Genomic DNA, 14,311 nt, shown 5'->3' with positions numbered 1-14,311 from the left:
GGATTAAAGTCTGTTGCTGAAAATGTAGTAGTAGTAGTAGTAGTAGCATCAACCTTTGCATCGGCTAAAGTCCTTCTGTAGTACCAACTGTTGAATCAATTAAAATAAAAATAAATAAATAAATTAATATTTTTTCGCTAAAATTGTATTTTTTATTATTTCATTTCTCTTACTTTTAGTATCTCTTCCCTATATTTTATAAATTCGTTTTTTGTTATGATCTTCTGTCAAGTTATTAAGTTCTTATTTCATGAATTACTTAAAAAGAGAGAGAGAAAAAAACATCAATGTTTACTCTTTTGTAGTCTCCGTCTCTGTGCTCTCTCTCTCTCTCTCTCTCTCTCTCTTGCTCTCTCATGGTCGGAAGGTAACGCTTGAACTTATGATACGGCCGATGTTTCCCTTCATAACCCAGAGAGAGAGAGAGAGAGAGAGAGAATGAAGCATCTGACATCCTTTGTTAGCTAAAACATGACAAAGCCTTTCATCTTTATTTTCAGGGAATATTCTGGTCCTTTTGTTTCATTTTTCAAACATTTTAACAACCTCATCTCTTGCCCCCACCCCATCGGCCCCTCCCACCCCCATACACCCCCTGAGGCAACCTCGACGAGGAGGGGCACGCGTTGAACGTTGAGCAAGAGCTTCTGCGACGTCAAGAGAAACGTTTCTTCACCGACGTTTGCGAAACACGCAAGAAAATAAATAAATAAATAAATAAATAAATAAAAGCTGTTTGTGGGGATTCAATTTTATGCTTATGTTTATTGACGTAATGAAATATTTCGGTATCTTTTCATCCACATTTTTACTTTAATGGTATTTTTCCACAACGAAAAAAATGCCTCTGTTTATGGGGATTCAATTCCTTATTTCTGTTTAATTCGTAAAATGAAATATTTAATTATCTTATCTTCCAAGTTTGATTTCAATAGTATTATCCTATTTTAAAAATAACACGAAAATAAATGTATTTTGTAGGGGAATGATTCTGAAGGAAGTTCGCACGTTTATTTATTCCATTCCATTGTAATAAGCCCAAATTTTGGGTTACAAATCTGAGCTGAGTGAAATTCAGTTTCAAGAACCTTTATATTTTTAAATAATAATAACATTCTATTTCAATGTCCCCTTATTTAGCACATTGCGTAAAAGGCACAAACACCATGGCATTTTTCATGAGCAATATTTACGATTGTTCACGTCTCCATTTCAACAACTTTTGCAAAAGACATAAACACCAAGACGATTTACGATTCCTCTTTTCCTATTTTGATGTACTTCCTTTTATTAACTACTTCAGAATACGTAAAAATGAAAGCATTGCGCATGAGATTAATTGAAAGGATTTTAATATAATGAAACGGTCAATAATTATAATTGCAACTTCACATTTTCGACGCTAAACCATACAATTACAATCTGTGCCTATCAACCCGATTTTTATGTTCATTCACTACTATCATATTCCTACATCATGTTTTTTTTTTATTCAATTACAAACAGTGCTATTTAATTAATATTACGTAACATATATTAGAATTAAGCGCAGAAATTCGACTAGTTTCCTAAGAGCTGACGAATCCGCATCGTTTTCTTTATCTCTTAGTATAAGATCAATCTATCTTTACTTAAAGATTTTTTTGAGCCGTCTGTAGACTTCTGACCTTATTTCTATGTGATTTGAAAATAAGTCACATATGTGTTACATACATACCGATTTGCATATAATCTTATTCCCAACTGATATGTAAATAACTGACATGATTTCTTAGCTACAATATCGGTTTGCATAAAGGTTTTTTTTTCAATTTCAGCATAACCATTGTCAACCTGTATATGGTATGGTTTAAGCTACTTCATTTTACCTAATCTTTGTTAACCTCTGCAAAATGTAGATAATATTCCAATCAGATTACCTAATCTTTGTCAGTCTGTAAAATGCAGATATTCCAACCACATTACCTAATCTTTGTCAATCTCTGCAAAATGTAGATATTCCACCCAGTTTACCTAATCTTTGTTAATCTCTGCCATATGTTGATATTCCAACCACTTTACCTAACATGTGTCAAACGCCCACGACACAGTTATTGTCAGCTGACACTTTTGCGTCTGATAAGACGTATTTCCAACATTATTACACGTCACTTTCGGAGTAGCGTTCTTCCAAATGACGCAGATCAGGTGACAAAGAATCCCAGTAATATTCGACATTCAAGCATCGCTCTGTATTCTGAGTTAGATACACATGCAAGCGGAATACAGCATTAATTACAGCTGTGTATAAGCGTTTGCTGTTCCCGTGGGCGAGCTGTAAATAATCACTGACAGTCGATTAATGTTCATGACTGCTGGCAGAGTTATTGAAACGTTTGCTTTGTAAATACACAATGCATTATTACCTTCACCGTTATTTGAAGGCGAATATCAATAGCTATTTCCAATAAATTTAGCAAAAACCTTTCACGCCATTGTTCAATGTTTTTTTTTTTTTAAAGGCTATTGTTCAACATTTTCCTTTATTTTTGTATTTATCTTTTTAGCATCTGCTCTGCGCAGATGATTTGAAAATAAGCCCGCGGTATTGCTTCTAAACGAAAGCGTGTGTGTGTGTGTGTGTGTGTGTGTGTATATATATATATATATATATATATATATTATATATATATATATATATATATATATATAATGTGAGAGAGAGAGAGAGAGAGAGAGAGAGAGAGAGAGAGAGAGCGTGCATTATATACACAGACTTGAAAAGTGGAATTACATAAAAAAAAACACTATTATCATCCAAAATGAAACAAAAGCAAAAGACCAATTACATGGTAAGCACCTCAATAAGTTAGCATATGATAGTCGAGAAACAAATAACCATTAAAAAAACTAAATTTGCAAAACGAATAACATACAAATAAATATAGAAGAAATAAAAGGCTTAACGGCGCTTGTGAAAACGAACAGACCGAGAGAGAGAGAGAGAGAGAGAGAGAGGTGCTATAAATAAAGCTGTTGTCATTTCTTAGTTGGAGAATATTCATCGGGGAAGTTCTTCCTCATTGATGGATTCCGATAGAGGGAGAAAAATGAACGAAGTTTTGATGAGGAAATGTTGTGTGCTGCGGTTTTTGGGAAAGAGGGTGGGGGGAGGGGGAGGGGGGAGGGGGAGGGGGGAGGGGTCAGGGTGTGTGTGTGACAGAGAGTGAGGGTCGGGTCGGAGTCACCGTGTGTGGAGGGAGGGAGGGGGGAGGGAGTAGTGTGACCGAGGGCGCGGGGGTGGGGGGTGGGGGGGTGGGGGGGGGGTGGGGGGGGGGGGAGACAGCTGATTGAAGAAATAGTTGATTAAGTGAAATAATGAGATTCTTGAAATGAAGAAAGTTCAATGAGGTCTGCTCACGCTTTCACGGAAGAGAGAAGAGTGGGGGAGGGGAGGCGGGGTCAGGGAATCGGTAGGAGGAGGGGGTAGGAAGTAGGTGTTTTATTCAACACACCCCTCTCGCCCCCTCCCCCCGCAATCCATCGTTATCCTAAACAACATTAGTGCCCTAATACCTACATTGCTTGTATTTCAATAATTTACCAAATATTTGTTTTCTATTTATTTATTAATTGCCTAATTAACTGTTTCTTTTACTAAGTGATCTCTTCGTTCCGTAATTCCCATTAACCTCTGTTACATCTTTCTAACGAAACCCACGTTCTTTGGAAGCTTGAATTTCAAGTCAGCGGCCTCTGGGTGCTTCTTGAACCCCCTTTCAATGGGCAAAATCCCTCATGGAAAGAAGAGAGAGAGAGAGAGAGAGAGAGAGAGAGAGAGAGAGAGGACAATAAATATACGAACCTAACGGACGGTCATTGTGAAGGAAAACTTTTGTCTTGCAAGTGCGACCCAATTAAAAAAAAAAAAAAAACACGCACACACACACAGAGGAAAAAAGCTTTCAGCCTAATTGTTCTATAATGCATGGCATTACGCCGGGAAGTTAGCAGTTGCTTGGAAAGCAAAGATGAGAGGTTTTGGGACACCGTGTAAAAGTTTTTTTTTTTTTTTGTCAACAGCGCTGTTAAAACTTTTTTTTTTGCCGACGTATACGAATACATCTTAAGAATAGGTGATAAGGACAGAGGATTCACGACAACCACTCTTATGGTTGATCGGTGTTTATGTATGTATGTATGTATGTATGTATGTATGTATGTATGTACGAAGGATCAAGCCTACGGCCACGGAGAACTAGATGACTGCAAGGAATGGTTAGAGCTGAATTATAAGCGGGCAGGTCAACCAGGAAGTATAGAAATACGAATCAACACAAGTTAGGTGGACTATATTGATACACACACACACACACACACACACCCAAGATGAGCTGTTATCTCCTCATTGTATGTCTCCGAAAGCTTGTATTTGGTAAATTAAAGTATCTTAAATCTAGACCATCCAGTCTTAATGAAGCCTAATTCTGGTAATATGTATGTCCCCGTATTATTATTATTATTATTATTTCGGATGGATTCGGATCGCTTGTGACGCCACAGGAATTGCCCAGTGAAAAGTGAGGTACCAGACTCCTCAATCCACTCGAATGCAATATTATTATTAATTATTATTATTAATTACTCAAATTGCGAGAACAGTCAGTCATATAGAACAAGAATAAAACGCAGATAAGGAAATGAGATACACGACAACTACATAAAGGGCGACAGAATAGTGCCACTATTTAACTATTTACATTTTAATAAAACACTACCACCGGGCCCCTTTGGTTCGGTAACTACCAGTTTACGTGCAAGATGGGCATCGTGTTTAGTACCGACCACCGGGGGATGAACGTCAAAACATAAACAAAAGACGGTAAACATCATAAACGTGAACAGAAGCCATAAACATGCGCAAAATCATAAACAAAACGGGGTAGACATTCCGGTCGGCGGCTGGGCGGAACCAGGCTGCACTAGTAGTAGTTTCAGTTTTACCAATTTGGTAAGAGACTTGACAACCATGTCAACAATAATCAAGTAAAAAATGCGTCGAAGTTTCTTCGCCGCAATCGATTTCTGAACAGCGTATAATCAAGCCCAACTTAAAAAAAATAATAATAAAACTACTACTACTACTACTAAGGGCAGAGGGCTGCAATTTGGTACGTTTGATGATTGGAGGGTGGATGATCAACATACCAATTTGCAGCCCTCTAGACTCAGTAGTTTTTAAGATGTGAGGGCGGACAGAAAAAGTGCGGACAACAATTAATAAAGGTGTCGATTTCAACACCAAAATTCTGGAGGTTTCCGGTTAGCTAATTAAAATATAAAAAGTCTTCATAAATATCCAATCGTTTCCCATAGGCATACTGGCTGTCGATAAAGTAAATATCTGCAACTAATGGCTACAGAACAGTTTTTCAGCAACATTAGAAACCACTGTAACGATTGCTGTAATAGCTTACACGATCTTTGCAACTGACACCGCATTACAGTATTGCCAGTCGCCTAGAAATGTATAACTTTAAAGACAAAAAGGGGAAATGTAGTACTAGTTTTGTGGGACGGGGCCAAATTTTATCTGTACAAACATCTACATTATTTGGAATATTTAAACTGGCTCATTAAATACACTGACCTAGACCATGTTTGTTTGTTTGTATGGTGTTTTTACGTTGCACGGAACCAGTGGTTATTCAGCAACGGGACCAACGGCTTTTACGTGACTTCCGAACCACGTCGAGAGTGAACTTCAATCACCAGAGATAAACATCTCTCACACCTCAGTGGAATGCCCGAGAATCGAACTCGTGGCCACCGAGGTAGCACGCCGTCACCATACCGACCACGCCGCTTGGTCATCTCAATTACATTTGGGCAACCATTTTTTCGAAAACAACGGTACTTTTCTCCTCCGAATTTACGAGATCATTTTCTGTAATATATCTGAGCATGTGTCCACTCGACACCTTCATTTAAAGTTCATCTCTTCTCTTGTTATGTCAGTGCTTACACACCTTTTACACACAACCGCATTGCAAGTGTCTAATTTCATTACATCTGTTATACGGTAAAACAATCCTGAGAAGAAAAGACCAATTTTCTTTTCTCTCTCATTCTGTGTCCGACTGTGGGTGTTGTATTCTCTCTCTCTCTCTCTCTCTCTCTCTCTCTCTCTCTCTCTCTCTCTCTCTCTGAATGTTACATTACTTATTGGAAAAGGAATAAAAAAAATAAGAAAAAAAACGACGACCGGATCACTTTCCGTGGCGCAGAGGAGTAATAGTCTTGTCACCGAACAAAACGCGCTATGTAAATGAAGACTCCGGTCTCCTTGTATTCATGCTTCAACAAATACCGGCAATTTATAAAGCAGGCAAAATTGTTCGCCCCGCCATGTTAAGAGCTCACTATTTCATGCTGCGGGCCCCGCGCGATATTAGAATCCATTTGTTGTTGTTTTGTAGCCAGCGAGCTAGCGAGCGAGCGAGGTGGTCTCGTTCCCTCGCTGGCTCGCTAGCTCGCCCGTTTGTTTGCTCGCAAGCGTCTGCGAGGTTGAAGGTTAACTGCGTCGAAGGGGGGAAATTAGATTCGCTTTGAGGGGTACCTCGACTCTTATTGGGTTATTTGCCCGTTGTTTGTTTAATGGCGCTCGACGTTTTCCTCTCTCTCTCTCTCTCTTCTGAGAGCATCGGGCTAAATGTATTGTTTTCTTTTCTCTCTCTCTCTCTTTACATAAGGGCATTGGACTAAATGTATTCTCTCTCTCTCTCTCTCTCTCTCTATCTCTTTTAAGGGAATCGGGCTAGATGCGCTGTTTTTCTCTCTTTCTTTCCCTCACCTTTTTCTCAGGGAATCAGGTTCAAATGTATGTTTCCTCTCTCTCTCTCTCTCTCTTTACTTCTAAGGGAAACGGGCTAAATGTATTTTCCTCTCCTTTCACCCCCGCCCCCATCTCTCTCTCTCTCTCTTTTAAGTGACTTTCTCTCCTTTTCCTTAGGGAATCGGGTCATATGTATTGTTTTCTCTCTCTCTCGCTTTACTTCTAAGGGAATCGGGCTAAATGTATTGGTCTCTCTCTCTCTCTCTCTCTCTTCTAAGGGAATCAGGTTAAATGTATTGTTTTCTTCTCTCTCTCGCTCTCTCTATCTTCCTCTCTCTCGTTCTTTTAATGGAATAGGGCTGGATGCGCTATTTTTCCCTCTCTCTTTCTCTCACTCTCTCCCTTTTCTCAGGGAATCGGGTTGAATGTATTGTTTTCTCTCTCTCTCTCTTTACTTCTAAGAGAATCGGGCTAAATGTATTGTTTTCTTCTCTCTCTCTCTCTCTCTCTTTACTTCTAAGGGAAACGGGCTAAATGCGCTCTCTCTCTCTCTCTTCTCACGGACTCGGGCTAAATACATTGCTTTTCTAAACGCATTGTTTGTTTATTTTTGCAATGTCCTTTCCCCCTCCTCTGTCAACAATCGTTGTCTCTTCCCTCTTTCGTTCGTTTTTATTTGTCATCTTCCTTCCACAAACATGCTATGGCATCTACGGTATATTCTTTGAAAGGAGGGGTTTTCTTTTCTTCTTTTTTATTTCGAGTAGAGATGATCAAAGCGAATATTTTATTCTTTTAATTCACATTTCTTTAATAACAATTTATTGTTTTTGAATTATCGTGAAAAGATTCGCCCTATACCGTTTTAATTCACAGTCGAAGGTCAAGTTAAAAAAATCATTATGTATTTTTTTGATTAACGACCTTGCCTATTTCATTACCAAAGTTACATTGAGACACCAATGAAGACCGATTAGGATAAGGGAAAAAGCTATGCCATATGGAAGATTTTTTTTTTTATTAGTGAACATCAATTAATAAAAGAAAACATCCTCTAGATGGCCTAGTTTTTTTTCCTTAATCCTTCATCCTACATTCTATTTGCTGTAACTGAAAACAATAAAACATACGGTCTTAAAATCTGTTTATCCATTTGTATAGTAACTGTCATGAAACCAATAAGTCGCAATGCTCCAATGATTCAGAGAGCGATTTATGCCATTCTACATTTGACAACACAATACTTAAAAGCAAAGATATGTCGGTGTTTGATGTAGATGTAGGGTCGTGAAGGTGGCTGCGTATCCATGACCGTAAGAGACATTATAAATTAACACCGTGTCACAATGAGGCCTGATAGCCAGCGATTTATATAAAGAATTATTTACAACAAGAGAAAATGATCTGCCCGAGGATTCGAAGAGCTCTGAAGACTACATCTTACTCAACATCATTACAGTAATTTGCTTATTTTGGAATGCATATACTGTAGGTTGGTTTCTTAATATGATTTAAGAGCACAACAGTAATGGTATAAGAGTCATTTCTTGTTGAAATCAATAGAGATTTTCGATTTTAAAGTCCAATACTAAAGTGGACGTTACTTTTGTTTGTTCGTTTGTATGGCGTTTTAACATTGCATGGAACCAGTGGTTATTCAGCAACGGGACCACAGGCTTTACGTGACTTCCGAACCCCGTCGAGGGTGAACTTCTATCGCCAGAAATACATATCTCTAACTCCTCAATGGAATGCCGAGAATCGAACTCGCGGCCACCAAGGTGGCAGGCCAACCCCACACCAACCATGTTACTGAGGCACATGCAAAGTGTCAAAATATATTGTGACTGATATTAAAGAGAGTAGCAAAGACAGTACAGTTATGTTTAGCAAAGCACAGTCCAATCTTTGAATTTGAGGAGAAAAGAAACAAACTGACTAATTGGTTTATATCAAGCTCACAAAGTTCCTTATTTTTGTTTCATAGTTATTGATCCATATTTCATTAGAATTCCTGACACAGTTGCACTGTGCAACAGCCTCCCCGAGGAAGTCGTGCAGTTGCTACTTCAGAAGGTCAAGCGAAAATGCAATGCATTAATTCCCTAATACTAGTCTTCTTACATTTTTAGATATCTCTCTATTTATTCATTGGTTTCTTTCTTTTTAAGTAACTTGTATCGCTTCTTTCTGCATTTCCATTTACTTCCTCTTACTTCTTTCGAATGAACACCATATTCTTAGGAAGCTTGAATTTTAGGTCAATGGCCCCTGTGGTGGGCTTCTTCCAATGAATAGGTTTCATATACTAAATAATAATAATAATAATAATAATAATAATAATAATAATAATAATAATAATAAGAATAATAATAATAATAATAATAATAATAATAATAATAATAATAATAATACTAATAATAATAATAAAAAGAAGAAGAAGAAGAAAAAAGTATCACTCATTGATGTCGCAATACCATGGGACACCAGAGTTGAAGAGAAAGGGAAAAAATGGATAAGTATCAAGACCTGAAAATAGAAATAAGAAGGATATGGGATATGCCAGTGGAAATTGTACCCATAATCATAGGAACACTAGGCACGATCCCAAGATCCCTGAAAAGGATTCTGGAAAAACTAGAGGCTGAAGTAGCTCCAGGACTCGTGCAAAAGAGTGTGATCCTAGAAACGGCGCACATAGTAAGAAAAGTGATGGACTCCTAAGGAGGCACGATGCAACCCGGAACCCCACACTATAAATATCACCCAGTCGAATTGGAGGACTGTGATAGACAAAATAATAATAATAATAATAATAATAATAATAATAATAATAATAATAATAATAATACCGTCTCCACCATTTGCGAAGTTTTTCAAGCTTTCTATGAAAAATACCAATATATAAGATGCTTAAAGCGTTGTTATAATCAAGAGCAGGAAAATGATTTAGCCAGCATCCGATTCAGACAATGTCATCCGAAGAGGTGAAATTGACTTTTGCTCTCAGAATGAATGGCATCGATTTGAAACTTGACTATAGTCATGAATTAGCGCGACTCGACGCGACACGTTTGGTGTGAACGCAACCTTAGTAAGACATTGCGTATATGTTTAATATAATATGAAGGCAGCTTTCTGAACGTCGAAAATATTTGAGACTCCTTGTAACACATTAAAAATGGGATGTAAATATGCAATTCACAATTATCTTATTATCTGAGAACATATAAATAATAAGAATTGTTTTGAATGAATGCGGTTCAGCGACCATTAATCACCTGGAATGTAAATTCAGTCCCAGTTCAGTAACAGAACAAAAGTAAACAAACCTTTGATTAACCACAAAGTCATTTTCCAGGGAATCCATGTTATGTGGCTGGAAATTCTTTGTACAATTCTGTGACGGACGGTCAATTTGAATTACAGTAGTTTTAAAGAATGTTGTATTCCAATAAAATATGCAGCACTCCTACAGTACTGTGTAACTACACTATATCATCAAATTGTTTTAAAACTGAAAATTTCATAGAGATGATGAAAATTTGAATTCCATTTTCAAGCGTTCAGTCACGTTCAGTCATTGACTAATTAATTATGTAGTATACTACAGGGTGTTTCGAAATTAGAGCCCCACCCCCCTCCACAGAACAAATGTTAAGTTATGAAGTTTTCTGCTATAGCCTATCTCCAAGTACATTATCTTAAATTTCTATTAAGTAATTTTTTATTTTACATTTCTTGTATTTTCAGACTGAGTGACGGAGTTAGATACAGCCATGGCTAACGACTTGGGGGAAATCAGATGGATTGACCGAATCCGGGCCATAACCTTCAAAGAGGCCAGGGATAGCTAAATACATTAAAAGAGATGAATCCTTTGTTAAAATAAACTGGAACAAAAATCTATAAGACTGTCATCGCAAAAAGAGTGAGAACCTTGTAAGGGCTGAAGTCCTTTCTCAGGAGTCAAAAGACATCATAGCTGAGGCTTTAGGTAGACCAAGAAAGTCTTTACGTAAATTGGCGCTTGAACTAAAAACCAAAAAGGGGAAAGAAGAGAAGTTATAGTGCTGTATATCGTGAGTTGAAAACATCTGGTGTCAAGCCATTTCATGTTATCAGCAAGCCCAACATCACTCAGCATCAGAGAGAAGACCGTGCATGGTTTTGTGGTTCATTTCTTAAAGATTGGGATGAAGCTGACTTTCTCCATGTTGCTGCATCATTTTCACAGTCAGGAAGCCAAATCATAAAAATGACATCATTTGGGCTGCAAAGTTGGATGATATCAGCAATGATGTGCACGATCGCCAAGTTGTGAAATTACCTGAATGTTTGGGAATTTTTCTCCATTTCACAGTCAAACGGTTAATGTGGATCATCAAAGAAAAAGGACAGTCATGGAATGGCGAATACTTCAGAGAAACTGTGCTTACTGGTGGAGTATTTCCTTTCCTCAAAGATTCTGAAAATGTGTTATCTGTTGAAGAAATCATATTTATGCATTATATACACCATGGCACAGGAGCTGCTTCGAAACAGTGGTATCGATTTCTTTTCGTCAAGTGAATTTCCAGGTAGCTCCCCTGACCTTAATGTGTGTGGAAACATTGGTAGTATCTTAAAGGATCGTGTTGAAGCACGCACAGTGAACTATGATGGTATATCAAGCCTCAACGACCTGCGAAGAGAGGTGACCGAAGTGCTCAGGGAAATGGAGTTTGAGTCTCAGCTTTTTTGTGATTTGCTGAAATCATACCCCTCAAGAATGCAGGCTGTGGTGGAGGTCACACAAAATATCAAATACTCAGAGAGAAACTTAAATAAATACCTGTTCTGAGTTACTTTTGTTTTTGTCCATATCAATTTTAGTTTATGCTGTAGAGGTGGGGGGGGGGGGGGGGGGGGGGGGGGGGGGGGGGGGTGGTGAGGGGGGGGGGGGGGGGGGGGGGGGGGGGGGGGGGGGGGGGGGGGGGGGGGGGGGGGGGGGGGGGGGGGCCCTTTAATTTCGAAACACCCTGTATATATGTTCATACAACCGAGTAATCTACCTATCATATTGGGTATCATTACTATCGCTATGGAATGCATCCACCTACAATTCCAGTACCTGTTATTTATTATAATACTGAACCGTCTTCTCTACCAGAGAGAGAGAAACGACAGTTACATTTGCTTTGAACTTGAGAGAGCTTTTTTTTTTTTTTTGTTTTTTTTTTTTTTTTTACCTGGTGCAGTACTTTTAATCAATTGAGACACAATAATCCATATTTAAGATATTTAATTATCTAATTAATTTTATCTTGCGACCACTAAACTAAACAAAAACAAGTAAATGCTGGCGCATTTCATGATCATACAAGGAAAAAAGTTTCAATCTGTCCTGGGTCCTGAATCAAATATTGTTGCAAATACAATAGAAGCTCAACTTCTCACTGCATAAAGAAAACATAATTTCAGGTCTATTTTAAATGTATTATGATGTAAACAGATATTACTATAGTAAATTCACATCACCGGTGCATCTGATGTCTAGGCCAGTCCCTTACAACGCTCCTGATTGGCTGTTGATAAGCCAATCACGGAACTGGAAACTCTCAGTCGCTCTCAAGAGTTCACATAAGCAGGGTGTATGTTCCACCTCTCATGAGGGATACGTCTTTCAAAAGCATCCCTCAGGAGAAGTGGAACATACGTCCCGCCTATGTGAATGCTCCAGCCCTGTCAATGTTGCTTGTAAATAAATGTAAATTAAATTAATCTGCTGAGTTTTCAATAGCGACCTTGCATTCCCTTTAACAATTATCTAAGGTAAGTCATAACTGCTCCATTTTCCCATATTTCCTCTTTTTTTTTCCTTACATTTTGGACAAAGGCCATCCCAAACGTTCCGGGACAAGTGGCGGGCCTCGCCGGCCAGTCCAGGACATGTGGCGGGCCTTGCCCGCCCATCCTGGGACTCGTGGCGGGCCTTGCCAGCCCATCACAGGACAGGTGGTGGGCCTCGCCTGCCTGTCCCGGGACACGTGGCGCGTCTCGCCCGCCAGTCCCGGGGCATATGGTGGGCCTCTCCCGCCCATCCCGGGACTTGTAGCAGGCCTCACTGGCCCATCCCGGGACAGTTGGTGGACCTTGCCCGCCTGTCCCGGGACAAGTGGCGGGCCTTGCCCGCCCGTCCCAGGACATGTGGTGGGCCTCACCCACCCGTCCCGGGATATATGGCGGGCCACGCCCATCTGTCCCGGAACACGTGGCAGGCCTCGCCCGCCAGTCCTGGGACCCGCTCGTACTGGGACACGTGGCAGGACTCGCCCGCCCGTCCCAGGACGCGCGGCAGGCCCCGCCCGCCCCTCCCGGGAAGCGTGGCGGGCCTCGCCCGCCTGTCCCAGCAGAGACAACACCTTTGCTCAGTCTTAGAACCAGAATATGCCACTGAATCCTTTCAATTCTCCTGGGGCTTCTCTGAATTCACTGCTTCTCCTGGCACTCCACCAATCCTCTCATTTTCCTCACGCCTTCTTCAATCCACCCATCCTCCTTTCCCTTTCAGGAATCAATAAAACTCTTAACAAAACATTTGAGTATATTTATTTCCCAGCAACTTCAACTTCCTTCAATGATCAATAAAGCAAACTTATTACAATTACACATTAAACTTTCCATATAACAAACATTCTCCTCATATTTTTCACATCTCATCCCTCCCCTTTGCGACGGCCAGCACCATTCCTTGACGATCGCAGTATTACTCGGAGATCGCGCCATTCCTTGAAGACGAACAGCTGCTCCTTCAGTTTCCAGTTGTCTTTCTCCAGGCGTCTGCTTTTCCCCTACAGGTTCTTCAGGTTGTAAACCAATTTATCCTTCCCTCCTCGCAGCTGTTCAACCTCATCTTCCATCATTTCGTTCCGTTTGCCCTGGACACCGGTCTTCCTCTCCAGCCGCGATTTCCTTTCTCTACAAGGCATGTCAGCTCCTTCCTCTTGAGTTTCACAGCCTCAACTTCACACTGGAGTCCACACTTTTACTTCCTGAGGTCTTCCACTACCTTCTGCACGCGCTCCAACATTACCTCGACATCTTTTCTTCCGTATTCGTGCTTTTTGGTTGCGTCCTTTTGTTCCCTGATGAGCCTCGACATTCGCGCCGCTTCTTCACTTTTTAACTGCGGGTCTTTCTCCTTCTGTCGTACTAGTTTTCCTTGCTTCTCAACCTGGCTTTTTGCCTCTGCCAACCGCACTGTTAGTTCCCTTTTCCTCTCACATAGGGCATCAATTCTCTCCCCAATTTCCTTTGTCTTTTCCATCACCTGCTGATTTTCATCTGTGATCTTTAGGATCTTGTCTTCAGCTGCCGATTTTCCCTCTTTTCATGGTCGTTGTCCCTCTTCAGGAACAAACGTGTCAGCTTCGAGCAAGTAGGCCCTTTCTTGCCAGGCCTGCTGTTGCAACACCCGAGTGATCTGCATCACATGAGTGTGTTCTTCCCTTCCGC

At 40.0% G+C, this 14,311-nt stretch overlaps 1 protein-coding gene across 1 annotated transcript in view; it reads left to right on the top strand.

The window, feature by feature from the left end:
* Positions 1–13,234, top strand: part of LOC135195355 (basic proline-rich protein-like) — an 18,459-nt gene extending 5,225 nt beyond the window's left edge. Inside the window, exon 2 of the mRNA XM_064221615.1 lies at positions 12,693–13,234. Coding sequence (XP_064077685.1) covers positions 12,693–13,234 — 542 coding nt within the window. The remainder of the gene's footprint in view (positions 1–12,692) is intronic.
* The last annotated feature ends 1,077 nt before the right edge of the window (positions 13,235–14,311 follow it).

This window comes from Macrobrachium nipponense, chromosome 16 (genome assembly GCF_015104395.2).
Source record: "Macrobrachium nipponense isolate FS-2020 chromosome 16, ASM1510439v2, whole genome shotgun sequence".
In the NCBI taxonomy this organism is placed as follows: domain Eukaryota; kingdom Metazoa; phylum Arthropoda; class Malacostraca; order Decapoda; family Palaemonidae; genus Macrobrachium; species Macrobrachium nipponense.
The sequence above is the reverse complement of the archived record's forward strand: the minus strand, read 5'-3'. Positions and strand labels throughout refer to the sequence as shown.